This window comes from Aotus nancymaae, unplaced genomic scaffold, assembly GCF_030222135.1.
Source record: "Aotus nancymaae isolate 86718 unplaced genomic scaffold, 86718_ANA_hifiasm-v0.15.2.pri h1tg000067l, whole genome shotgun sequence".
NCBI lineage: Eukaryota > Metazoa > Chordata > Mammalia > Primates > Aotidae > Aotus > Aotus nancymaae.
Genome location: NW_026988482.1, coordinates 21,429,743 through 21,457,578, shown reverse-complemented (window position 1 = coordinate 21,457,578; position 27,836 = coordinate 21,429,743). Strand labels below are relative to the sequence as shown.

Genomic DNA, 27,836 nt, shown 5'->3' with positions numbered 1-27,836 from the left:
GGGCGAGCGCGCACGCCACCAGCAGCCCAGAGCGCGGAGCAGCAATCGGACGGGCCTCCGCGGCCGCCGTAGTTCAAACTCCTCGGCGCCGGAAGCCCCACCGCCCCGCTTCCTGGTTCGTGTGCAGCTTTCGTTCTCTTGCTATCCCGACCTTCGCTTTGCGCAAGCATCTGCTGAGTCCTCTCTAGATCAATCTGCCTCATCTCTCGTCTTCCCAATTCGGCCATGACCTCACCCGTATCCTCGATGTAGGACCTCGGACTTCATTTCCGCCATCCTCGACATTTCCGGAATCCCTGGAAGCGACCCGTTGCCATGGCGACCGTGTACCCAGCCAGCCAGCCCTCCGTGGGGAGTGCAGGTGGCTTCGGTTGCAGCTTCGCGTCCCGGGAGCGTCGCTGCCTGGTAAACGGTGAGCAGGGGCTGCGCGCCGGTGGGAGTGGGGAGATGGGAGACCGTGGCTGGAGTCCAAACAGCGTTCTATCTGGAGGTTCCCAGCTTGGGTCGCTCATCTCTGAAACCCAGGCGAAGGAGGACGAGACATCGCGGGTTGTTTTTGAGATAGAGTCTCGCGCTGTCACCCAGGCTGTAGTGCTGTGGTGTGATCTCGGCTCACTGCAATCTCCGCCTCCTGGGTTCAAGCAATTCTCCTGTCTCAGCCCCCTGAGTAGTTGGGACTACAGGCATGCGCCACCATGCCCAGCTAATTTTTTTGTATTTTTAGTAGAGATGGGGTTTCACCATGTTGGCCAGGATGATCTTGTGATCCGCCCCTTCCTTGGTCTCCCAAAGTGCTGGGATTACAGGTGTGAGCCACTGCTTCTGGCCGCCTGGCTAATTTTTGTATTCTGTGCAGAGATGGGGTTTCGTCATGTTGCCCAGGCTGGTTTCAAACTCCTGGGCTCAAGAGATCTGCCCACTTTGGCCTCCCAAAGTGCTAGGATTACGGTGTGAGCCACTGCACCCAGCCAAAAGTTAGTTTTTTTAAAAGCCAAGCCATGCACCTGTAGTCTCAGCTACTTGGAAGGTTAAGAGAATCACTTGAGCTCAGAAGTTCAAGGGCAGACTAGGCAACACAAAGAAACCCTTGTCTCTAAAAATAAAAATAAAAAATGAATGTTAATTTTTAAAATATTGAACATTGCTGGGCATGCCTATAATCCCAGCACTTTGGAAGTCCAATGCAGGAGGATCAGTTGAGGCTAGGAGTTCAAGACCAGCCTAGGCAACATAGTAAGGCACCATCTCTACAGAAGAAGGTAAGAAAATTAGCTGGGCACAGTGGAATGCACCTATACTTCCAGGATCACTTGAGCCCAAGAGGTCAAGGCTGCATTGAGCCATGATTGTACCACTGCACTCCAACCTGGGTGACAGAGTGAGAGTCTGTCTCGAAAAAATATATATGTGTGTGTGTATATATTTATGTCTTACGTCTTCCTTTATATATATATGTGTGTGTGTCTTATGTGTGTGTGTATATATATATGTCTTATGTCTTCCTTTATACTACTATATATATATGTGCACATGCATGCACACACACACATTGAAAGAAAATGATGACAATTTAGTTAGGTTTTAGGAGAGCAAGAGGAGGTTGGGGACTGTCTGTGATATTTTTTCTCAATGTAGTAAGAGAAGAAAGAATATTTGATTATGGACCAAGTATTCTTCTAGGGCATCTACTTTTGATCTAGTGAGTCTGTCAGAGGAGAGGATGCTGTATCTGAAGCCAGATAAGTTAATGAGAAGAAAATTAGTTTTAATGTATTTCATAGTAAATTTTTTAGAAGAAAATATAAAAGAAGGAAAGCGTAAGTGGACTCATCATCTTAGATGCAGAACATTTCTAGAAATGACATCTAAGATTAGGCCACTAAAGGAAGCATTCTTTTTACTTTGTATCTCGGTTTCTCTGGGATCATTGGTGGAAAACGGCAGAGCAGCCTGTGAAGCAGGAAGAGCGTGTATCTGTTGAGCAGTGTCTTGTGGGTAGAACACTGAAATGGTGAGCGGTGAAAAGGAAGACTGGCTTTCAGGGAGAGAGGGAAACATGGACTGCTCGTCACTCTTTCTGATCTTCTTAATGAATGACCCCTCTCCTCTACTTGTTATTTGATAATGACTATTCAAAATTTCATTGTTCCCTTCTTTTTAGCTAGAATGGGTACTAGGAAAAAAGTTCACGCATTTGTCCGTGTCAGACCAACTGATGACTTCGCTCATGCCGTGATCAGATATGGAGATGACAATAAAGTAAGTGCGATGTGTTTGCCTTCACCTGACTGGCCTCTCTGTCCCACCTGGCTATAGTGTGACTGTATGTCCAAATGACCTTCAGAGAGCCAAGACAGAATTGCACAGGATCCAGTCCAGTCCAAACTACCCCCTCACAATGCTGTTAATTAGGAAATTCATAAAAATCCCATCTTTAATTGTCTTTTAATGATTTTACCTTTAATAAATTAATAAGTTTGCATTTACCCTCGTATCTGACATAGAAAAATGGACATTTGTTCACATTCATAAAGCTTTCTAGTGTTTGATCGGTCATCGTATAATCTCCCAAGGGGTTCAATAAGAATATCTTGAGGCCGGGCGCGGTGGCTCAAGCCTGTAATCCCAGCACTTTGGGAGGCCGAGGCGGGTGGATCACGAGGTCGAGATCGAGACCATCCTGGTCAACATTGTGAAACCCCGTCTCTACTAATACAAAAAAATTAGCTGGGCATGGTGGCGCGTGCCTGTAATCCCAGCTACTCAGGAAGCTGAGGCAGGAGAATCGCCTGAACCCAGGAGGCGGAGGTTGCGGTGAGCCGAGATCGTGCCATTGCACTCCAGCCTGGGTAACGAGAGTGAAACTCCGTCTCAAAAAAAAAAAAAAAAAAAAGAATATCTTGAGTTCATTACAAAGGGAAACTGCTCAAGCCTCAAAGGTCCCAGCAGTCAGAAAAGAGCTTACATGCAGCCCTGTGAAATGTGTCCTGCTGGGCATGGTTTTCAATGAACATAGAAGCATAGAACACTTAATGTGTGAATGAACCAAGTCTTTCTTTCTTGATTTTAATTTTTCTCTGTAGCCAGGTATAGCTCTTGCATTAGGGGAGTCAGGGTAAGATTTCAGCAAGAGTTTTATATCAGAAGTTCCCATCAAGAAGATTGGAACCTACCATTGCCTTACCCAGTATGTCCTTAAGCTAGCTGCTACCACAGTGGCTTACGTACTGTGAAGGGGCATGCATCTAAAAATCTGCTGATTACAAGTACCCTGGGCACCCTCAATTTACTCTTAATTCCAATGAGTAACTGTGTCTGAGAAGTCCATAGCCTTCTCTGTGGCTGTCATTTCATCATCACTCACATTGGCCCATAGTGTGGAAGTAGGTGCTCAAACGCAGAGCTGAGGGAGGCCTCACTCAGTAACCAGAGTGATGGGGCTGGAGCCCAGGCCTCTGTCACCAGGCTCACTGCTCCCTCTGGCCTAATTCAAGACCTCCCTATGCTTGTGGAATCTATCTAAATCTTGTTTAATAAAAACGGGATAAATTTGATTGACCTCGTATCATAGATGGGGGAACCAAGACAGATAGCACCCTGTGAACTAGGGTTAGAGGTACTAAAACTAGCAAGTGCGCCAGCCTCCTGATCCCTCTGTCTCCCTGCAGCAGCTCCCTTCTCCCATCCCAAAGAATTCATCTGGAATATCAGCCCCTACATTGGAGTCCCTGTTCATCCTGCAGTTCACTTCCTCTGTTCCCTCCAGATGAGGCCTCAGCTATCAGTGATTTTTTCATACCAGTTTCTGAACAAATAACATTTTTTTCTTTCTCACCCTTTTTTCCTAGACTATTCACTTAAAAAGAGACATTCGGAGGAGTTGTCAATAACCAACAGGCAGACTGGTCGTTCAAGTTGGATGGAGTTCTTCACGATGCCTCCCAGGACTTGGTTTATGAGACAGTTGCAAAGGGTGTGGTTTCTCAGGCTCTCGATGGCTACAATGGTAAGTTAATTAATTAACTGTTATCTTATGTAAGAACCTGAGGAAAATAAAACCTCACTTACTATCCTTTGTATGCTTATTTGTCTGTCTCCATGTTCTTATGGTGCAAAACGTTCTGTTGGCTTGTTGACATTGTGGGCATGGTTGATCCAATGTCCTGGGATTCTACTTTTGTAGGAAAATTAAGGCCGGGTGCAGTGGCTCATGCCTGTAATCCCAGCACTTTGAAAGGCCGAGATGGGCGGATCACGAGGTCAGGAGTTTGAGACCAACCTGACCAACATGGTGAAACCCCATCTCTACTAAAAATACAATAATTAGCTGGTCATGATGTGCACCTGTAATCCCAGCTACTCAGGAGGCTGAGGCAGGAGAATCACTTGAACCCAGGAGGTGGAGGTTGCAGTAAGCTGAGATCGCGCCACTGCACTCTAGCCTGGGTGACAGAGCAAGACTCCATCTAAAAGAAAAAGAAAAGAAAATTAAAAGACTGTAGCTCTCTGTAGGTCATAGGGGTTCAATTTTTTTCCTGTTTCAAATCTCTCAAATATTAGTTTTGAAGATGCATCTTGATGATGAATTTGATGGAGTCCAAACATTTGTCTCTCAGCTTCCTGCTAAGAGCTATTTTCATTGTTTGTTTTTTTGTTTTCTGTTTTCTTTGGAGATGAAGTTTCGCTCTTGTTGCCCAGGCTGGAGTGCAATGGCACTATCTCAGCTTATTGCAACCTCCACCTCCTGAGTTAAAGCGATTATCCTGCCTCAGCCTCCCTAGTAGTTGGGATTACAGGCACCTGCCACCACGCCCAGCTAATTTTTTTGTATTTTTAGTAGATATAGGGTTTCACTATGTTGGCCGGGCTGGTCTCGATCTCCTGACCTCAGGTGATCCACCCACCTCAGTCTCCCAAAGTGCTGGGATTACAAGCGTGAGCCACCGCACCTGGCTCTTACTAGGAGCTATTTTCATTTATTCTACCAACACAATCAGTGTACGGTTGATATTCTAGTATAGGATTATATAAAAGAATTTATTACCGTTTTTAGACTTTGCCATCTGGTGGCTGCTAACTAGGATATTCCCTGTTTTGCAAATTTAGGTTTTATATTTAAAAGTCCATTGAGTGTAGATGCTGTAATTTATCCTGAATGTGATACGTAGATGTGGTCCCCACTGACTTCAGAAGGTTCTCTTTTGGTTTTCATCATGCTCTGAGGGGATTGCGACCTTGAGGAGGTGGAGACAGAGGAACTAAGGCCCAGGGAGATTAACTGTCTTGAGCACTGGGTGCTGCGGAACCACAGATGGGCTCTGAGTTGCAGCTGAAGTGACTGCTTCCTGTTCATTTGTTGAGTTAATAGACACCATTTCTGGCTCCAACTCAAGATGCTGAATCAGGGCCCCTTGTGTAACACCTGCTACCAGTCCAAAGAACTAAAGCGTCTGTGTGTCAAAGGCAAAAAAATTCCACAGCCCAGCATTGCCTGGGCGGATCTGCTATGTAAATGCCCAGGGGCAGCCTGTGGGGTGGGGTCTGGCTCAGGCTGCCCATGCTAAGAGGAAGAACAGACAGACAGGAGCTGGGAGCTCAGGGTGACTGCATGGTTTGTGTCCCGGAGCCTGGTGGTGATGGTAGACCTAAAGAATGTTAAGTGCAATGAAAGTCTTCCCAGGGTGAGCAGTGGACCAGATTAGGGCAGAGCATTGTGAGGACACATTCAGGGCAGATGTCCTTGTTTTGACCGCTTTTGTCCGTTCCCCACCCATCCATGCTCTTCCATGGTGGAATTCCTGATGTCCTTGGCTGCTCCCACTGGCCATCTTCACACGAAGGGCCCTGGCTGGCACCAGCATGCTGGGGGATGGGAGAGTTATCCTTAGAGCTATTTTCCTGGATGTCACCATGTTTTGAAATGTTTGCAGGCACCATCATGTGTTATGGGCAGATAGGAGCTGGCAAGACATACACCATGACGGGGGCAACTGAGAATTACAAGCACCGGGGGATCCTCCCTCGTGCACTGCAGCAGGTAAAGAGTGGGCCCAAGGGTGGGATGCCACACAGGTCCCCTCTCTGCCATAGATGTTACCAACCTGAGGCCAGCTACTAGAGACAGTAGGGACCAGGCCTCAAAGGAGCTGCAGGAGGTGCTGGTGCTGGAGACAATGTACACAGGGAGCCGGAGTCAGTGGAGTCAGAGGCCTCAGGAAACCAGGAGGTTGCGTTTCAGACTCTGACCCACACCAGCACTGAACCTGTTTCCTCATTTGGGAAGGAGGGAGTCCAGCATGCTAATCAGCCTCTTGCTGCTCCAATGGTCTGTGATCCTGTAATTAAGGATTTGGAGGTCCTAATCATGTTCCTTCCTGGTTTTAATGAGGGGCATATGGACCCTTGCAGAGCTTCCTTACTGGCCTACTCTGGCTTTTTTCACCACCACAGCCCCTGAAAGATCAAAAGCAAGAAGCAGGGCATGACCTGAGCTTTCAGGACTGTGTCAGCCCTGGGGGTTCTCAATAGCGTAAAGATAGGACAGAAGGGTCTTCCTTTGGGCCCCACTAGCCTGGGTTCTATGAAGACCCTTTGGTCAGAGGTAGGAAGCAAAAGACTTTCCCTGAAAGCATCTTGGCAGTTTCACAGCCCTGTCCTATAAAAAGTGTAAACATTCCTTTAGAATGTAAACTATCCATGCTCCCATTTTGGGAGCAATATCCTTAATATCCCACTGTTAAAGCTTCATTATCTTAGCATCTTAGACTTGAGTAATCTAGCCCAGTGTCACTAACAGAAATATACTGTAAGTCACATGCAGTTTTGAGTTTTCCAGTAACCACATTTAAAAAAGTAAAAACAGATGAAATTAATTTTAATGATATATTTTATTTAACTAAATATATTCAAAACACTTCCACATGTAATCAATATGAACTTATTGAGATATTTTACATTCTTTTTCTCATACAAAGTCTTTGAAATCCGGTACATATTTAATACTTGGAGCACATAACAGCGCAGGGTTAAATTCTTACAGGAAGGCAGGACCTCAGGGGTTATCTCTTCCTTGATAAGTACTAGGGAGGGCATTAGGAGTTGAGAAGCCTGCATCCTGGCTTTACTTCTACTCTTACTAGCTGAGTGACCATAGACAAATAATTTTATTTCATGGTGCCTTCCGCAAATAGGTATTGCCCCTGCATTGCCTCAATCGCAGAGATTTATATGAGGGTGGAATAAAATAGATTTGAAAGAAGCATATAAATGATGAGACTCCATAAAATAAGAAATCCTCACTCCAGAGTCCTTTCCACACGTGATACCTCTACTTCTTGAGATGGTTCAAGTGTTAGCCAGTCTGATGTCAAGCCTGGAAAAACTCTAAGATGATAATAAATATCTCCCAATTCCTTTAGGACAAGAATTATTCTATATGTCTTGATGTTGCCTTCTGAGGTAAGAAGGCCCCTTACACTAGCTGACTGTTGGAGTTCTGCTCTTGGTGACCAGTGTATAATCTCTCATCTAGGTTTTTAGGATGATCAAAGAACACCCCACACATGCCATCACTGTGCGTGTTTCCTACTTGGAAATCTATAATGAGAACCTGTTTGATCTCCTGTCCACTCTGCCCTGTGTTGGACCTTCAGTCACACCAATGACCATCATGGAAAACTCTGCAGGGGTCTTCATTAAGGGCTTGTCAGTCCACCTGACAAGTCGGGAGGAGGATGCATTCAGCCTCCTTTTTGAGGTGAGATAACAAAACCTAAGGGTTTTTTGCTTCTCCCCTTTCCTTTCTCCTTCTCAGTTTTTCTTTTTCTTTTTTTTTTTTTTGAGACAGAGTCTCACTCTTTTGCCAGGCGCCAGGCTGGAGTGCAGTGGCACAATCTCGGCTCACTGCAACCTCTGCCTCCTGGGTTCAAGCAATTCCCCTGCCTCAGCCTCCTGAGTAGCTGGGACTACAGGCACACGCCACCACACCCAGCTAATTTTTGCATTTGTAGTACAGATGGGGTTTCACCATGTTGGCCAGGATGGTCTTGATCTCTTGACCTCGTGATCCGCCCGCCTTGGCCTCCCAAAGTGCTGGGATTACATTTTTCTTTTTTTTCTTTGTTGAGACAGGATATTGCTTTGTCTCCAACGCTAGATTATACTGGCATGAACATGGTTCACTGCAGCCTCAACCTCCTGGGCTTAAGTGGTCCTCCTGCCTCAGCCTCCCAAATAGCTGGGACCCCAGTCACTGCTATCATGCCCACCTAATTTTTCATTTATTTATTTATTTTTTGTAGAGACAAGGTCTCACCATGTTGCCCAGATTGGTCTTGAACTCCTAGGCTCAAGCGATCCTCCCGCCTCAGCCTCTCAAAGTGCAGGGATTACAGGCAAGCCACTGTGACCAGCCAGTTTTTTTACTTACTTTGATTATCAAAATGGAAATTAATATATGCACATTAGGCAAGTTTGGATAGTGCTAAAAAATACATAGGAACAAAAAAGAATTTCATTCCCTTTTCCTTTCCAGTTACATAAATAAAAAGAAAAAAATGTTTCATGCATAATCTGTTTTTTACATAAAGCAACAATAATGTATATTTTAGCTTATTTCCTTCCAGTCTTTTTTCCTGTGCAGTTTTTTCTTTACATAGTTGTATTATTCTTATGTCCTTTTTTTCAGCTAGTACTAAGTTATGAGCTCTTGTGTGGAGAACATAAGAATTAGCATCCTGGCCGGGCGCGGTGGCTCACACCTGTAATCCCAGCACTTTGGGAGGCCGAGGCGGGTGGATCATGAGGTCAGGAGATGGAGACCATCTTGATCAACATGGTGAAACCCCGTCTCTACTACAAATACAAAAATTAGCTGGGCATGGTGGCACACGCTTATAGTCCCAGCTACTCGGGAGGCTGAGGCAGGAGAATTGCTTGAACCCAGGAGGCGGAGGTTGCGGTGAGCCGAGATCGAGCCATTGCACTCCAGTCTGGGTAACAAGAGCGAAACTCTGTCTCAAAAAAAAAAAAAAAAAAAAAAAGAATTAGCATCCTTAGTATATAAAAGCTCTTGGAGGCCGGGTGCGGTGGGCTCACACCTGTAATCCTGGCACTTTGGGAGGCCAAGGTGGGTGGATCACTTGAGATCAGGAGTTCGAGACCAGCCGGGCCAGCGTGGTGAAACCCTGTCTCTACTTAAAATACAAAAATTAGCTGAGAGTGGTGGTACACACCTGTAATCCCAGCTACTCGGGAGGCTGAGGCAGGAGAATTGCTTGAACCTGGGAGGCGGAGATTGCAGTGAGCTGAGATCGCACCATTGCACTCCAGCGTGGGTGTCAGAGCAAGACTGTCTCAAAAAAATAAAGCTCTTAGAAACCAGTCAAATGGGCTGGGCACAGTGGCTCACGCCTGTAATTCCATCACTTTGGGAGGAGGCCAAGGCGGGCGGATCACTTGAGCTCATGAGTTTGATACCAGCCTGCGTAACACAGTGAAACCCCATCTCTACCAAAAGTACAAAAATCAGCCAGGCATTGTTAGCACTTTGGGAGGCTGAGGTGGGAGGATACAGTTGAGCCCAGGAGGTAGAGGTTGCAGTGAGCTGAGATCATGCCACTGCACTCCAGCCTGGGTAATAGAGCAAGATTCTATCTCAAAAACAAGAAAGAAAGCAATCAAGTGTATGTTGTCCTTTTAGAAGTCTTGTAGACTGGAAACTCTTTTTTTTTTTTTTTTTTTTTTGCGAAATCTCGCTATGTTGCCCAGGCGATGCGCACGTGTGCAGTGGCTATTCACAGGCATGATCATAGTGCCTTCTCACAACATAGCAACTTACTTCTTCAACGTTAATAGCAGGATGTTTTTTAAAGGGTCAGAAAGACAAGGCAAAGCCAAGCATGACAGCTTATGCCTGTAATCCCAGAATTGAGAGGCCGGGGCAGGCAGATCACTGGAAGTCAGGAGTTGAAGCCTAGCCTAGCCAAGATGGTAAAACCCCCTACTAAAAATAAAAATAAAAAACAGAAAGACAAGGTAAAAGGGTCTTCAGAAGGGGTACTGAAGAATAGAGGTGAATGACTGGATGTGGTAACTTATGCCTAAAATCCCAGCACTTTGGGAGGCTGAGTCAGGAGGATTGCTTGAACTTAGGAGTTTGAGACCAATGTGGGTGACACAGCGGAACCCTGTGTCTACAAAAAAAGATAAAAATTAGCTGGGCATGGTGGCCTGCACCTGGGCTTTTAGCTGCTTGGGAGGCTGAGAAAGGAGGATCACTTGAGCCTGGGAGGTGGAGGTTGCAGTAAGCCAATATCATGCCACTGCACTCTAGCCTGGACAACAGAGTGAGACTGATCTCAAAAAAAAAAAAAAAGAAAGGTGAAGTGATCCCTTATATTCTTGGTGAGTGTCACCGGATTTGTAGAACAGGCCTGACCACAGACTATAGCCTCATTGCTCTAAGCTATAGAGGTATAGCCACAGGGGTCTGCCAGGCTTGCTCCATAGCCCCAGGCCTTCCCTCTTCAGCAGGTGCTCTCCTCTCCTCAGGGTGGGCCATCCCCCGCCCCCACTTTGGGGCTTGTTCATAGCATTTCTCATCAGCATTTAAAGATACATCAGTCTATCCCTCAAGGACCTTTTTCTCCAAGAACTGCCATTTCCACCACATTCCTTTTTAAGTATATTCTGGTCATAAGGCCCACTCCTGTAAATTAGAGGCAAGGGCCTACTGTCCCTTTAAAAATGCAAATTAATAGTTCAGGTACAGTGGCTCATGCATGTAATCCCAGCACTTTAGGAGGCCGAGGCGAGCAGATCTCTTGAACACGAGTTCCAGACCAGCCTTGGCACATGGTGAAACCCCGTCTCTACAAAAAATCCAAAAATTAGCCAGGTGTGGTAGTGGACCCTTGTAGTCCCAGCTACGTGGGAAGCCAAGGTGGGAGGATGGTTTGGGCCTAGGAGGCAGAGATTGCAGGAAGCTGAGATCGTGCTACTGCATTCTAGTATGGGTGACAGACTGAGACGCTCTCTCAAAAAAAAAAAAAAAATTGTGAACACTAAATAAATATAAATATAAATATAAATTTTTATTGTTTTTAAAGTAATACATGGTCACTAAAAAAAAACCCCACAAAACTGTATAAAAAAGAAAAAATAACCTATAAACCCCTATTTCTTCTGTGAATGCTTTTGCATTCCTTAGATCATAATATAATATGATTTTGGATTCTACATTTCTGTTATTAAAAACAATGTGTCAGCATTTTCCTGGCCACCTAATATTCCATTGTACACAAAGATCATTCCCAAATTGTTGGACATGCAGGTTGATTCTGATTCAATATTCATAAGCATTTTGAAGTCTCTTGATTTTTTTTTTTGAATCAGAGTTTTGCTGTTGTTGCCCAGGCTGGAGTACAATGACAGGATCTCGGCTCACTGCAACCTCCGCCTCCCGGGTTCAAGCAATTCTTCTGCCTCAGCCTCCTGAGTAGCTGCGATTATAGGCACAAGTCACCCCACCCAGCTAATTTTTGTATTTTTAGTAGAGACAGGGTTTCGGCATGTTGGCCAGGGTGGTCTCAAACTCCTGACCTCAGGTGATCCACCCGCCTTGGCCTCCCAAAGTGCTGGGATTACAGGTGTGAGTCACACCTGGCCCAAGGCTCTTGATTTTTTATTGCCACTTTGCTTTCCAGAAAGCTATAGCAATTCACACATCCCCAGCGGCAGGTGTAGATGCGGACTCCAATTTGACTCCTTTTCTATTAGTTTATAAAAGAGATTTGCCTGGAATCCCAGCTTATTGCAGTGATATGAGACCACTTATGTAGCTATCAGTATAACTGAAAAATGACCCAAAAGCCTTGTCATTTTAGTTTTTCACAATGTTGTCTATGATTCCCTTCCTCTTCAGGGCGAGACCAACAGGATTATAGCCTCCCACACTGTGAACAAGAACTCTTCCAGATCTCACTGCATTTTCACCATCTACTTGGAGGTAGGTACAAGCTCCTTATCAGCCCAGGTTGGGCAGTCGATTCCCATGGGGCGTGCTGAGTCAGAAAATTCTCCCTGTGACAGTCTAACTTCTGCCTGGATGTTTTGTAGGCCCATTCCTGGAACTTACCAGAGGAAAAGTACGTCATTTCCAAAATTAACTTGGTGGATCTGGCCGGCTCAGAGAGGCTGGGGAAGTCTGGGGTAAGTGATGGGGGATGGAGTTGCTACTCAGTAAGCCATGAGCCCTTTTTCTGGCACAGTGCCCACACATTTGGGCCGTTACTCGCTGGATATTTGTGAACACAGTCCTGAGCTAGGCGAAGTGGGAAATGTGAACTTGGCTGGATGGGAAGGATTGACAAAGGTGGCGGCTGTTACCGAGGGGCAGTTCCTACCTCAGAGGACTTTTGTAAACATTAAATGAGATAGTGCCCTCTATATTCTTAGCAAAGTGCCTGGTACTCAGTGCTCAGTAAATGTTCCTTGCTAGTATAACATTTCTCCGTGTGTGTATTTGTTGTTATTTTGAGACAGTCTTGCTCTGTCTCCCAGGCTGGGGTACAGTAACGCACACACGGCTCACTGCAGCCTTGACCTTCCAGGTTCAAGTGATCCTCCCACTTCAGCCTCCCAAGTATCTGAGACCACAGGTGTGTACCACCACGATGAGCTAATTTTTAATTTTTTTTGTAGAGATGGGGTCTTGCTACGTTGTCAAGGCTGAACTTCTGGGCTCAAGCAATCCTCCTGCTTCGGCCTCCCAAAGTGCTGGAATCACAGCCATGAGCCACTACACCTGGCTTCTTTGTGAATGAGTATGAGTATTCATATGAGGATTTGCATGATTATTTCAAATAAACATTAGTATGAGTGTATTGGCACAAGTATTAACACAAGTGTTCAGATGCGCATTTGTACATGCATTCGCGAGTGTGTGAATATTCATGGGATTCTTTGCTTAAGTAACTGGACAAATATCCCAGTGCATATTCATGTTAGCCTGAATCTTTGAGTGAATGTCCATATGAATGTTCATGTAAGCATTCACATTCACATAGCATTCACATGAGTTTTCGCATGAGTATTTCTGAGTTTTGGTATTACCATTATTAGCCCAAGATGGAATACAATCCCATGACATTGAGGGAGGACCCTGGTTCTGGGAAGGAGGCTGTGACCTGACTACAGACATAGCATTTCTCCAGACCAGGAAGACTGCTATTCTCTTTTTTTGGTTGTTGAGATGGAGTTTTGCTCTTGTTGCTCAGGCTGGAATGCAATGGCACAATATTAGCTCACCACAACCTCCTCCTCCCAAGTTCAAGTGATTCTGCTACCTCAGCCTCCCAAGTATCTGAGATTACAGGCATGCACCACCACACCTGGCTAATTTTGTAGTTTTATTAGGGATGGGGTTTCTCCATGTTGGTCAGGCTGGTCTTGAACTCCCGACCTCAGGTGATCCGCCTGCCTCGGCCTCCCAGAGTGCTGGGATTACAGGTGTGAGCCACTGTGCCCAGTCAAAGACTGCTATTCTCAGTGGGGCAGCTACTTTAATCCATCCACAGAACTGACCTGTGCTTTGTAGTCTCAGGGCCGAGACCTGAAGGAAGCCACCAACATCAACAAATCGCTGTCGTTCCTGGAGCAGGCCATCATTGCCCTCGGGGACCAGAAGCGGGACCATATCTCCTTTCGGCAGTGCAAGCTCACCCATTCTCTGAAGGACTCATTAGGTGAGGGGGTACAGTTGCTGCCCAGGGAGGAGGGTCTGTGTCTTTGGGAAGGAACAGGTTTGACACATCTGCCACTGACGATAATAAAATTGCTCCCTCCTGGTGGCATGGATTCATCTGCAGCACATTCACAGTGACTTCAGACACCTGGAAAGGCATTATCAAGCCCTGTGCCCAGAACACACCATGCTATTCACTCCTCGGAACCTTCCTTAGGCTTTTACCTGTCCTGGGAAACCTCTTTTCCCCTTGTCCTGAGGGGGCAGCTGGCAGAATCCTTCACAGCCTGAAGACTTGGGGTGAGGGACTCTCTCCCATGGTGTCTTCCTTTTCCCTGCAACCTTCTGGACAGAGCAGCAGGGGCTGTGTCTTATCATCCCCATGGCCCTAGGCCTTTGTGTTGAGCCTGACAATACAGTCACTAGTGTCTGATGGTTATCTGAGTGCCACCCTTAGCAAAGCTCCAACTCACACGTCCCTCTCCTGCCCCACCCCTCCCTGCCCTGTATCATCTCTCCTCTGCTGTTTTCTCCTGGGTCCACTTTTAGATACATCTGGTGGCCTCTTTCTCTCTTTCCCTTACCTCCCAGCCTCACAGATGTGTATGTCCTCTCTGACCCTGTCTAAGTTCAGGCTGCTATAAGAAAATACCATAAACTGCCAGGCACAGTGCTCATGCCTGTAATCCCAGCACTTTGGGAGGCTGAGGGGGGAGGATCACCTGAGGTCGGGAGTTCGAGACCAGCCTGACCAACATGGAGAAACCCCGCCTGTACTAAAAATACAAAATTAGCCAGGCGTGGTGGCACATGCCTGTAATCTCAGCTACTCGAGAGGCTGAGGCAGGAGGATCGCTTGAACCCAGGAGGCAGAGGTTGCGATAAGCCAAGATTGCGCCATTGTACTCCAGCCTGGTCAACAAGAGCGAAACTCCGTCTCAAAAGAAAGGAAGAAAGGAAAGAAAGGAAAGAAAGAAAGAAAGAAGAAAGAAAGAAAGAAAGAAAATACCATAAACTAAGTGGCTTAAACAGTAGGCATTTATTTCACATGGTTCTGGAGACTGGAAAGTTGAAGATCCAAGTGCCAGCAGATTCAATGCCTAGTGAGGGCCTTCTTCCTGGCTTGCAGATGGCCACCTTCTTGCTGTATCCTCACATGGAAAGAAAGAGAGGGCCCTGGTCTCTTTTCTTATAAGGACACTAACCCCACCATGGGGGCCCCACTCTCATGACTTTAACTAAACCAAATTACCTCCCCCTTCCAAAGTCTTCACAACCGAATACCATCACCTCAGGGGTTATGACTTCAACATATGAATTTTGTAAGGACAAAAACATTCAGTCCTGGCCAGATGTGGTGGCACACACCTGTAATCCCAGCATTTTGGGAGGCTGAGGCAGGAGGATCGCTTGAGGCCAGGAGTTCAAGACCAGCCTGGGCAACATAACAAGACCTTGTCTCTACTAAAAACAAAAACAATTAGCCAGGTGTGGTGGCATGCACCTGTAGTCCCAGCTACTTGGGAGGCTGAGGCAAGAGGATTGCTTGAGCCCAGGAGATTGAGGCTGCAGGGAGCTATAATCATATCACTGCACTCCAGCCTGGGTGACATAGTGAGACCCTGTTTCAAAAAAAAACAAAAACATTCAGTGTATAACAGACCCCACCACCTCCTTTGGAGCAGAAAAACCACATGGTTCCCAGTCCCTTCTGTGTCTTGCTTTCTGCAGGGGGAAACTGCAATATGGTCCTCGTGACAAACATCTATGGAGAAGCTGCCCAGTTAGAGGAAAAGGTATGTAAAGACAGTCAATGAAATGTTGGATCCCTCTTCATGGGTGCCAGGGCAGGGTAAGCCTGGCTAAGCTGGCACAGTGACCATAGACATTGTCAAGAGTGAAAGGATCTAGGCATGAGTCTGTGCCACAGTTGCTGAGGGGGCCCAGAGCCAGGATCCACACACCAAGCACTAAGCTGTGTGGAGGAAGAGGGCCAGGCAGGAGGTGGGTTTAGGGTGGCGGACAGTGCGAGGAGAGAGGCTGAGAGCCAGCTTTGTGGAGACAAGGACCACGTTTCCTGGGGTGCTGCTCCTGGAATTGGGATCGAGAAGGATCATTGATCACTTATTCTTTATAATCACACACATTTAAACATCTTGAAACCCCCACAGGGTTCCAGGCTGTGGCTATAAGGCCAGTATGAGCAGATGGTATTAAGCACCTGCCATGTGCCCCGTGGTAAGGAGAAATAGCCTGGAAGAAATTAGTCATAAATGGCCTTGGGCCTCAGCATCCTCAACCCAGAAAGAGAGAGAAGCCATAGTCCTAAGTGATGTGAGGTCCAGAGAGAGGAGACCTTCAGAGGAGGCCAGGATAGGGGTGAAGGGGAACTTTTCCTTAAGCTGGAGTTGGGCACTGAGCTGGCTGGGGTTAAAGGATTGGCAGTAGGATGAGCAGAGGTACTCCTGGCAGAGGTAACAGCGGGACTGAAGATGTGACCCACACCAGGAACATCTGACCACTGTGGGAGTTTAAGGGTCTCAGGAAGAAGAAGGAAAGAAATCACAGGGCTGAATGGGCCCTGGTGGCCCGGCTGAGGCCTTGGCTCTTCCACAGGTGGCTGGAGCTGTCACAGGGTTTGAGTAGGGGAAGGCTGTGGCCAGAGGTGGGATTACTCAGGGAGATTATCCATGTGGCAGGATGGTGACCTAGAGAAGGGAGAAGCTTGTGAGAATTAAAGGCAGGAATAAAGGTCTAGCCCAGTGACACAGGTGAGTCCACACAGCTGAGCACCTTCAGCCTGGGGCTTTCCCAACCTTCCTCTGAAGTGCCACCCATCATAAGTAAGTTGGATTAGGGAAGCTATCATTAGATGTTTTACTTTTCAAGTGTGGATGTTTAGGGCGAGCTTCAGTCACCTGGAGAATCCACTTAGGTGAAACAGGTTTTTTCCAAAGATGCTTCAGGGCAAGACATGCCTGCAGGGTCTCCCAGCTGTGTGCATTAGGGACTGTCCCAGCTTCCAAGGAGAGTGCTCCTGTCAAACATCCAGCACCCTGGGACTTGGGAAGCAGAGCAGGAGAGCTCCAGCTGACGTGCAAGGCAGCATGCCCAGAGGAAGGCTTCTGGAACCTCTTGGTCTCATGGGATAAAAAAAGCATAGTTGAGTCCAGGCGCAATGGCTCATGCCTGTAATCCCAGCACTTTGGGAGGCCAAGGTGGATGGATCACTCCTTGAGGTCAGGAGTTTGAGACCAGCCTGGCCAACGTGGTAAAACCCCGTCTCTACTAAAAATACAAAAATTAGCAGGGCATGGTGGTAAGTGCCTGTAATCCCAGCTACTCGGAAGGCTGAGGCAGGAGAATTTACTGAACTCCAGCCTGGGTGACAGAGCAAGACTCCATCTCAAGAGAAAAAAACAAACATGTTATAAGAAAGATGTCCTCCAAGATAGTAGAAGCTCCTCGTCTCCCTTTACCTCCTGTGATGCTTACAGGTCAGGAAGCAACTTTCCTGGTACCTGCAATCTCAAGGGCTTGTACCCATACACCTGGGGTCTCTGCCCAGGACTGAAGCCCTGGAGCCCAGAGGAACTGTTGGAGGGTCTCAGGGGTTTGGGACAAAGGTATATTGGGGATATGGAAGCTAATGATTCTCTTCTCCATATGTGTTGAAACTTTAAAACGGCTCTCGTTATGGATTGTGTTGCTTTAGGCAGTGACACTGTACATGTGTGTGTGAGTAACCACAGTGATGGGTCATGGCCGTACTCACTGCTGTGCTTGGAGCAGGAGAGTCTGACTTGGCCCTGCACAGAAGCGACACCACCTGTAATGACAGAGACGCCTTCCTGAGGGCTCACTGTGAGCCAGCTCTAAACAGAGCACATTATACACCTTATCAAGGCAGCTCTCCCCTCACCTGACAGAGAAGTTGTGAGATCTGTCAATGGCCACGCAGGTGGTCAGTGGCTGTGCTCAGAGCCACCAGAGTAGACTGCCCAAGGAAGAGCCCTTTCAGTCTTTCCTCTGGGCCACTTAGGGGCAAGCCATCCCTAGTCCTAGCCTGCTTCCTCATTTCAGGATCATTCATTGAGATATGAGACAGCCCAGGATGGTCTGAGGCTGGAATCTCTGGGCCTGCCTCCTGAGGCCACTGGCTGTTCCTCACTGCCAAGGAGGAGCCCTCCACCCCTCAGCTAGCATCCGCAGTAGCGCGATCTCAGCTCACCGCAACCTCCACCTCCGGGTTCAAACGATTCTCCTGCCTCAGCCTCCCAAGTAGCTGCAATTACAGACATGCTCCACCACGCCTGGCTAATTTTGTATTTTTAGTAGAGAAGGGGTTTCTCTGTGTTGGTCAGGCTGGTGTCGAACTCCCGACCTCAGGTGGTCCACTCGCCTCGGCCTCCCAAGGTGCTGGGATTACAGACGGGAGCCACTGCGCCTGGCCAATTTCCTAGTAATTTTTAAATGTTGATTACATGTTGAGATTGTAATATTTTGGGGCCAGGTATGGTGGCTCACACCTGTAGTCCCAGCTATTCAGGAGGCTGAGGTGAGAGGATTGCCTGAGCCCAGAAGGTTGAGGCTGCAGTGAGCTATGATTGTGCCACTGCACTCCAACCTGGATGACAGAGCAAGACCCTGTCTCAAAAAAACAAAACGAAACAAACAAACTCACAAACAAAGCATCATATTTTGGATATCTTGGGTTAAAATTTAAGTAAAAGATATTAATATTATTTTCATCTACTTACATTTCCTATATGATTACTAGAAAATGTAAAATTACATATATGACTTACATTTGTAGTTTGCATTATATCTCTGTTGGACATGGCTGATCTAGACCCTGAAAATTGGATGAAGGAAGCAGAATATTGTTTGTGGAAGGAGCAGAGACCTTTCATGTGAAGGAAAACCAGGAGGGCTTCAAGAAGGAAGCTGGTTTTCAGCTGAGACTTGAAAAGAGAGTGGAACGTAGGAAGGCAGACAGCATAGGACAGAAAAGGGTGCTCCAGACAGGGGTTGCCTGAGCAGAGGCCTAGAGGTAGAAGATGGTCAGGTTTGGATGAAGAAATAGACCAGTATGTATCCTCATAGTTTACATGATGAGGACAAGGCTGCCATATGTGCCTTCTGTCAGCTTCCTGCTCTTCTCATGGGGACCTCATACCCAAGAACCCTTTTCACCAATGTCCTCCAGGGGAAGGGAACCCACATGGGTTGACAAGGGAGCCTGAGGGGCCAGGAAAGGGCAGGCATGGTCTCTGAGAAGGCCGGTCTCTTGGGGCCTCACTTGAGTGGCGAGCCATCTGACATCTACCTGGTCTGTTTTTCAGCTGTCTTCATTGAGATTTGCCAGCAGGATGAAGCTAGTCACCACTGAGTCTGCCATCAATGAAAAGTATGATGCTGAGGTACAGCAGGGATTGTGGGCAGTTGTCCCACTGTGGGGAAGGTGTGTGGGTTTGCTACTTGGGTCACACAAGCCTGGCTTCCCTTCCTGCCTCAACCAAAGATCCCCATGCAGCCCTGGGTCAGTCCCTTTCCACCCCTGGACTGGCCAGAGTCTTCAGAGTCCCTGGAGACCTTTAGGGGCTGACATGGGGTGAAAGGGCAAGGTCAGGCCACCAACAAGTTCACATGTGGGGCCCTAGGAACTCCGGGTGCTGTAGGCTTCTACATGAGATTTCCTTAGAGCTAAGGGCTAAAGTGGTGTGGACCGTCTTTCAGAATCACCTGGCTATGTCACTACAGAACAGAGCTGGCCAATCAGAGGGTGTGCTCAGCATCACCATTAACCAGGGAAATACAAATTAAAACCTCAGTGGAATTCTACCCTCAACTTAGCAAAAACTACAATGATGATGAGAATATGGACAAATGGAAACCTTGTCCACTTCTGGTCAAAGTGTAATTGATACAACCACTTTGGAGAGCATTCTGGCAACATCTGTATAGTAAAAGCACATTTATTGTTAATTTGGCTTTCCTCTAAGATGCTTATGGAATCATAGCTCACAGAGAAAGGAAGATTTGCAATCCCTAAGGTTCACAAGCCAGTTAAACTTTTCAGATTGTAAATCCTGAAGGAAAATGACTGTCCCTATGGCTCTGTGGAATAAACCCATGGTTTGGAGATTGGGGAGGGAGTGGAGCTTAGAGCAGTTGTTCTCACGTGAGAAGGCATCAGAATTGCCTGGCTGATGTGGAACCACAGATCACTAGATCCATTCCCAGTGATTCTGAGAGTTTCTGATTCCCAATTTTTTTTCTTTTCTTTTTAAAAATTTTCGTCTTAAGGTCGGCTTCTATCCCATTTCTAGTAAGTTTTTAGGCCCTTTTATGACACCGATACCTGCTCTCTTGGGGCCACACTTTGAGAACCACTGGCATCCTAGTGAAGGCCATGGCAGCTGGATTGGGCTCCCCTGGGTTTAGCACTCTGCTCTTTCCTCCATTAGCTGTATATAGTCTCAGCAAAATACCTAGAGTTTTTTTTTTTTTTTGAGACAGAGTCTCCATGTGTCACCCTAGCTGGAGTGCAGTGGTGCGATCTCAGCTCACTGCAACCTCTGCCTCCTGCATTCAAGTGCTTGTCCTGCCTCAGCCTCCTGAGTAACTGGGATTACAGGCATGTGCCACCATGCACAGCTAATATGTTATTTTGTTCTTTGAGACAGAGTCTTGCTCTGTCGCCCAGGCTGGAGTGCAGTGAAGCAATCTCAGCTCACTGCAACCTCCACCTCCGGGGCTCAAACCACTCTCTTGCCTCATCCTCCCGAGTAGCTGGGGCTTCAGGCACCCACCACCACACCTAGCTAATTTTTGTGTATTTATTAGAGACATGGTTTCACCATGTTGGCCAGGCTGGTCTTGAACTTCTGACCTCAGGTGATCCAACCGCCTTGGCCTCCGAAAGTGCTGGGATTACAGACATGAGCCACCAAGCCCAGCCAAAACACCTATGCTTTCTAAGTCTCAGTTTCTTCATTTGTAAATTGGGTAGATAACAGAATCCATGCTCAAAGAGATCTTATGAAGAATGAGAAAATGTGTAGAAACCTCTCAGCATAGTGCTGTCACGGGGTAAATGTTCAATGAATGTTGGTCAGCACTCCTCCCCCATCTGCAGTGTTGCTTCTAGGTGTATATAGTCTAGAGACATTCTCACATGGGTGAGAGACTGTAGAAGTCACTATTACAACAAGCACTTGAGCGCCATTTGTCTATAGAGTCTGTAAGTCTCTTCATAGACTTATTGTAATAGTGATTAAACAGTGACTCTTTATAGTACTTATTGTAATAGTGAAAAATTAGGAACATAATCAATATCCTTTAACAGAAGAGTAGCTAAACGAGTTGTGGGATGAGGGAGCCAGAGCTAAAGCTACCAGCGTGGATATATCTCAAATGAGAAAAAAACTAGATGCCTGAAGTGGCCCAAATGACAGCCTCTGTTATTTACACCACATATAAAAACATGCAGAGAGATGCTGATATCAATAATGGATATAAGTGTGTGCAGTGAAAGAAAAAATGCATGGCATAAAAACACCCAGACCGGGGCCAGAGGTTCCTTCTGGGAAGGGAAGGGAGTGGATTTGGAGCGTGGCATACAGAAGCTTCACATTTATCTGAAATGTTTTACTTCTTAAAAAAAAAAAAAAAAAATCCCTGGGTCGAGCACAGTGGCTCATGCCTGTAATCCCAGCACTTTAGGAGGCCGAGGCAGGCAGATTACTTGAGGCCAGGAGTTCAAGACCAGCCTGGACAACACGGAGAAACCATGTCTCTACTAAAAAATAGAAAAATTAGCCAGGTGTGGTGGTGCACACATGTAATTCCAGCTGCTCGGGAGGCTGAGGCATGAGAATTGCTTGAGCCTGGGAGGCAGAGGTTGCAATGAGCCAAGATCATGCCACTGCACTCCAGCCTGGGCAACAGAGCAAGACTCTGTCTCAAAAAACAAAAAAACAAAAAAACCCTGAGGCCAATATGACAGCATGCTGTTGAAGTCACATTTTGGGGTGGTTTGTTCAGGTTTAATGGTATTATTTTGTGTGCTTTTCTGTATTCTTGAAGCTTTTCTTATCTCTTCTTTTTCTTTTGTTCTTTTTTGAGACAGAGTCTCGCTCTGTCACCCAGGCTGGAGTGCAGTGGCACGATCTCAGCTCACTGCAACCTCCACCTCCTGGGTTCAGGAGATTCTCCTGCCTCAGCCTCCTGAGTAGCTGGCATTACCGGCACCTGCCACCACGCCCAGCTAGTTTTTGTATTTTTAGTAGAGACGAGGTTTCACTGTGTTGGCTGGTCCCCAACTCCTGACCTCATGATCCGCCCACTTCAGCCTCCCAAAGTGGTGGGATTGCAAGTGTGTGCCACCTCGCCTGGCCTTCTTATCTTTTCTTATTTGGTGTTCCCTTAGCTCAGGATTATCAACATGGCTACCTGTGAACTTGGCTGGGTGGACGTTGTACCTGTCTCTTAAGGTTTTTCATGACCCTATTTTTATTTTTATTTGTTTGACAAGGTCTTGCTTTGTCACTCAGGCTGGAGCGCAGTGGTGCAGTCATGGCTTGCTGTAGCCTCAACTGCCTCGGCTCAAGCAATTCTCCCACCTCAGCCTCCCAAGTAGCTGGGAACACAGGCCTGTGGACCACACCTAACTTTTTTTTTTTTCTGTAGTGACAGGGTCTCCCTATGTTGCCCAGGATGGTCTTAAGCTCCTGGACTTGGGGGATCCTCTTGCTCCAGCCTCCCAAAGTGCTAGGATTACAAGAATGAGCCACCATGTCTGGTGAAGTTGGAGGATCATGCGGTTTCATGTAATTTCCGTTCTAAGATCTGCACGGTTGGTCCTGGACAGCCGAGTGAGTCTCTGTGCCATCCAGTGTGAATGTGTTTATAATCTTTCTGTTCAACATTTTTCTTTACAAACATGAGTTCTTGAGAGAGAAGTGGAAAAGTTACTTTGGTTGCTGCCTTTCCTAGACTGTAGCCAGTATTCTCAGGTCTTTTCAGGATTGACACCTGTTTTCAAGGGGGTGGAATTGCTTCTTCAGAATTTCTTTGGCAGGTGGGGCTGGCTATAAGGCAGAAGACTGGGTTCCTAATCCACCTCTACCACGAGCTCTCTGTGGAGAGTTGCTCTGACCCTCTCAGCCTCAGGGTCGTCCTTTGTGAACAAGGAGGTTGACCTGATGACCTCCAGTGACCCTCCCACTCTGTCAGTCTGTGATTCTGTGAAGTGATGTAACGGGCTGTGAGCCTCAGGCAAAAACAGACAGCGGAGAGAAACTTAGTGTACCCCACTCTGCCAAGAGAAGATATCCCGGCAAGCTGCGGTGGGATGAAAGTCTGAAAACTGCCTGAGCCGAGAGCTTCCCCACAGCCTGTTGTGCAGCTTACGCAGAACCCTCTGAATTATCCTCATTACATTTATGATGAAAATGCCTGTTAGGAAACTTACATGTGTCTGTGCTGTTTCCAAGGCATATTTTTCTATCTAAAAAATGTCCCTGTTTTTGTTGTTGTTTTTATGACAGGATCTCACTGTCGCCCAGGCTGGAGTGCAGTGGCACAATCTTGGCTAACTGCAACCTCCACCTCCCAGGTTCAAGTGATTCTCCTGCCTCAGCCTCCTGAGTAGCTGGGATTACAGGCATATGCCACTGCACCTGGCTATTTTTTTTTTTCCTGTATTTTTAGTAGAAATGGGGTTTCACCATGTTGGCCAGGTTAGACTTGAAATCCTGACCTCAAGTGATCTGCCTGCCTGGGCCTCCTAAAGTGCTGGGATTAGAGGCATGACCCACTGTGGCCAGCCTCCTACATCACCTTCTCATTGGCCCAGACATATAAATTTGGCTCTGCTGTGCCTCCCTGAACAGTCATCAAGCTGGAGGCCCCTGACGGCTCAAACTTTCTATAGCTGGGCCATGATATATTTTCTAGGGCTGGGAGAAGGAGGGTTAGGTGGACAGGTGGGACTGGCTACCAAGCCTCCTCACGTGATCCCACAGGAAGCTCACCCCTGAAGGAGACCTGCTTGGGGCTTCCCAGAAGGGCAGATCCAGGATGTGGACACTGGTCACAAGCCTTGGGTTCCAGGCTTTGTGCCTGAATTTGCCACAGAGCCATCAAGATACCAAGGGTTCAGTTGACCCTTGCTATGTGAGGGCAGATGGGCCTCGGTGCCCAGGTGACCTGGTTAGATGAAGGTTATATATTGGTCCTTATCATCTAGATCCTTGAAACTAACACAGAAATTCAGACTGACCCTTTCAGTTGGAAATATATCTGATTTTTTTTTTTTTTTTTTTTGAGACAGGGTCTCACTCTGCTGCTCAGGCTACCTTCCAGGCTCAAGTGATCCTCCCACCTCAGCCTCCTGAGTAGCTAAGACTAAAGGTACACACCACTACAGCTAAATTTTTGTCGAGACGGGGTTTCACCATGTTGCCCAAGCTGCTCTCAAACTCCTGAGTTGAAAGCAATCTACCTGCCTCAGCCTCCCAAAGTGCTGGGATTACAGGCATGAGCCACTGCGCCCAGCCATGTCTGATAGTTTACTTGTCCCTTTGAATGAACAAGCAATGTTCTGCTACAAGATTACTATATTCAGGATCTGCATTAAATGCAGAGGCAAAATGTACTGTTAATACTTTATGTAGAAGTATCTGTGACCATCCCACTTTGCCATGCCTTTCTGCTTCCCTGTGTCTCACAAGAGTTCCCTGGTTTACCCTTACAGCCTAAATCTTTTTTTTTTTTTTTCCCCAATAGAGAAGGGGTTTTGCCATGTTGCCCAGTCTAGTCTCAAGCTCCTGGGCTCAAGCGATCCACTCGCATTGGCCTCCCAAAGTGCTGGGATTACAGGTGTGAGCCACAGTGCCCAGCCTACAGCGCCCAGCCTACAGCCTAAATTTTAATCTAAAAATTCTCCCCTATTACTGCTTTTCACTAGTCTCTATTTACACCAAGTGTTACTGCCACAATCAGATCATTTTTCTGCTTATAAATCTCTAGTGGCCTTAACATCTTCCACCATGTAATCACTGTGGACAAAAACTTCTCACTTTTACTTCCTCTGCCTTCTTTAGTCCAGCTAATTTTTTCAGTTCGCTTGGTTCCTCTTTCCCATCTGAGAAGATCTTGCCCTTTCTCAGGTCACTTCATTCCTCTCTTGGAAAAACAAACTCCTTCAGGAGGGGTTTAGAATGATGAAAAGGGCCGGGCGCGGTGGATCATGCCTGTAATCCCAGCACTCTGGGAGGCCAAGGCGGGTGGATCACGAGGTCAAGAGTTCAAAACCAGCCTGGCCAACATACTGAAACCCTGTCTCTACTAAAAATACAAAAAAAAAAAAAAAAAAAAAAATTAGCTGAGCGTGGTTGTGGGCAACTGTAGTCCCAGTTACCTGGGAGGCTGAGGCAGGAGAATCACTTAAACCTAGGAGGTAGAGGTTGCAGGGAGCCAAGATCGTGCCACTACACTCCAGCCTGGTGACACACTGATAGTCCGTCTCAAAAAAAAAAAAAAAAAAAGAAAGAAAACATTTTGCCAGGTATAACGCAAACAGCACCACAAACTTTCTCATTTAATCTTCACACTAATGCTGTGAATTCGAAATCATCCTTATTTTTACATTTGGAAAATGGAGGCTTACAGAGATTAACCTGCCCAAGGTTACAACTAGGATTTTAATCCAAATCCTTCTGGTTTCAAAGCCATACTCAACCATACTACTCTACCATCTCTAGAGGTCTGACTCAAATATGTGGAAGAAGAAAAGTTTCCCTAACCATGTAGAAAATAAGAGCAGGCCAGGCGCGGTGGCTCACTCCTGTAATCCTGGCACTTTGGGAGGCTGAGGCGGGCGGATCGTTGGAGCTCAGGAGTTCAAGACCAGCCTGGGCAACACGGTGAAACCTTGTCTCTACTATAAATAGAAAAAAATTAGCCAGGTGTGGTGGTATGTGTACTGGGGAGGCTGAGGCAGGACAATCACTTGAACCCAGGAGAGGGAGGTTGTAGTGAGCCGAGATCGGCCCACTGTAGCCTGGGCGACAGAGCAAGACTCTGTCTCAAAAAAAAAAAAAAAAAGAAAATAAGAACGAAAGGATCTCTGCATAGTTTTGTTTTCTCTCTCTCACTGTGTGTGTGTGTGTGTGTGTGTGTGTGTGTGTGTGTGTGTGTGTGTGTGTGTGGTGTGTGTCTGTGAAAGAGAGTTAGAGGGAGAGGGGGAGAGAGAGAGAGAGAGAAAGAGAAATAGGAGAAATAGGGTCTTGCTCTGTTGCCCAGGCTGAATGAAGTGCAGTGGTGCGATTACAACTCACTGCAGGCTTCACCTTCTAGGCTCAAGCGATCCTCCCACCTCAGTCTCCTGATAGCTGGGACTACAGGCACAGGCCACCATGCGCAGCCAATTTTTTGTTATTTGTAGAGACAGGGTCTCCCAACAGAGCCCAGGCTGGTCTCCAGCTCCCCTGCTCAAGTGATCCTCTCACCTCTCAAAGTGCTAGGATTACAGGTGTGAGCCACCACGCCTGGCCTGCTTGTTTTTTAAACAGGGATCACCCACAGATGCTGAGCGCTTTCCAGCCAAAGCCCAACAAGGAGCCCCACTCATTACTTCCCCAACCGGACGGCTCCACATGGTTCAGTGGCCTGGCCAGGGAGCAGCACAGTACACCTCTTCCACATGAAAGGACCCAGGCACAGGAGGGAGGCTGGCTCTTGCGACCAGAATGCTGGTGGGGAACAGGTGGTTAAGATATCTTTCCCTCTTAATGTCAGTCAGCATCCCTCTCCCATGCAGCCAAGAGGCCCAGCCCCAGGGACCTTTGTGGTAGTGGTGGTGGCTGTGGTGAGTGGTGCCTTCAAGTGTGGGGCAGGGTCCCACCTCAAAAAATTTCCAGATCAGATTTTAAAAGCTCTTAAGAGACAAAGCAGTAATTCAAAAATTAAGGGCAGGCAATGATTCCCAAGGAGAAGCCGTCTCCTCTGCAATAGCACAGCCAACTTCAAGAGGCACAAAGAAATTTCTGTGGTGACAAGAAAAGGAGCTTCAGTGGTGCTGATCCCCATTAGCACGTGGGGCGGCCACTGCCCCTGCCTCCATAGAAGGTAAGTCCATTTTCTCTTGTCTGTATGACAGAAAAGGGAGGCTGTCACCCCAATGTCTCCCACTCCGAGGGCCTAAGCGGCGCACCTCTCAACCTTTCTTTCCAAGGACTGAAAGGCTGTCCTCTTCCTCTCTCCACTCTGCCCCTATCCTGTTTTCCTGCTCGGCATCTCTCTCCCCACTACTTGGACCCCTCAAATCTCTTCTCCCCACGCATCTCCCTGCTGACCTCTTTCCCTGTCCTCCGCCCCTTTTTACTGCCCGCTTGACCCCTTTCACCTCAGCCTGCTGCCGCCCTGCCCGCGGTACCTTGAGGGTCACGTCGCACAGCTTGCCTTGCCGCCGGATCTCCTCCATCACTCCGTAGCCACGACTAGGCAACTCGGACACCGAAAAGTGCACCAGATCCTCCAGTTCCTCCGCACCGTCCTCCACCATCTTCCCGGGCAGCCGCAACTGCGCAGGCCTCGCCGGCCAGTAACCAAGGCAGGGCGAGCGCGCACGCCACCAGCAGGCCGCAGCGCGGAGCAGCAATCGGACGGGCCTCCGCAGTTCAAACTCCTCGGCCCCCCGGAAGCCCCGCCGGCCGACTTCCTGGTTTGTGTGCAGCTTTAGTTCTCTCTTGCTACCCCTTTGCTTCACGCATGCATCCACCGACTTCTTTCTACATCAATCGGCCTCATCTCTCGTCTTCCCAATTCGGCCATGAACTCACCTGTATCCTCGACGTAGGACCTCGGACTTCATTTCTGCCATCCTCGACACTTCCGGAATCCCTGGAAGCGATCTGTTGCCATGGCGACCGTGTACCCAGCCAGCCAGCCCCGCGTGGGGAGTGCAGGTGGTTTCAGTTGCAGCCTCGCATCCCGGGCACATCCGGTAAACGAGCCTGGTAAACGGTGAGTAGGGGCTACGTGCCGGTGGAGTGGGGAGACGGGAGACCATGGACTCCCCGTG

General features: G+C 47.5%; 1 protein-coding gene and 1 long non-coding RNA gene across 3 annotated transcripts; one reads left to right on the top strand and one right to left on the bottom strand.

The window, feature by feature from the left end:
• The first annotated feature begins 116 nt into the window (after positions 1-116).
• Positions 117-26,204, top strand: LOC105731899 (kinesin-like protein KIF9). The gene is given in 11 exon segments (XM_064367001.1): positions 117-412; positions 2,162-2,265; positions 3,849-3,874; positions 3,876-4,006; positions 5,931-6,037; positions 7,532-7,756; positions 11,924-12,007; positions 12,118-12,210; positions 13,598-13,745; positions 15,476-15,540; positions 19,090-26,204. Coding segments are annotated over 11 exon segments (1,353 nt in total). The 5' UTR covers positions 117-315; the 3' UTR covers positions 19,363-26,204.
• On the bottom strand, positions 14,765-27,276 carry LOC135270820 (uncharacterized). 2 transcript variants are annotated; one of them, XR_010338973.1, is made up of 3 exons: positions 27,189-27,221; positions 17,520-17,573; positions 14,765-16,452 (listed from the first exon to the last, which is right to left on the bottom strand). It is a non-coding gene; the product is annotated as an uncharacterized LOC135270820 (long non-coding RNA). The 2 variants fall into 2 exon arrangements; XR_010338972.1 differs by lacking the exon at positions 17,520-17,573 and having other exon boundaries at positions 27,189-27,276.
• Positions 27,277-27,836: the final 560 nt, after the last annotated feature.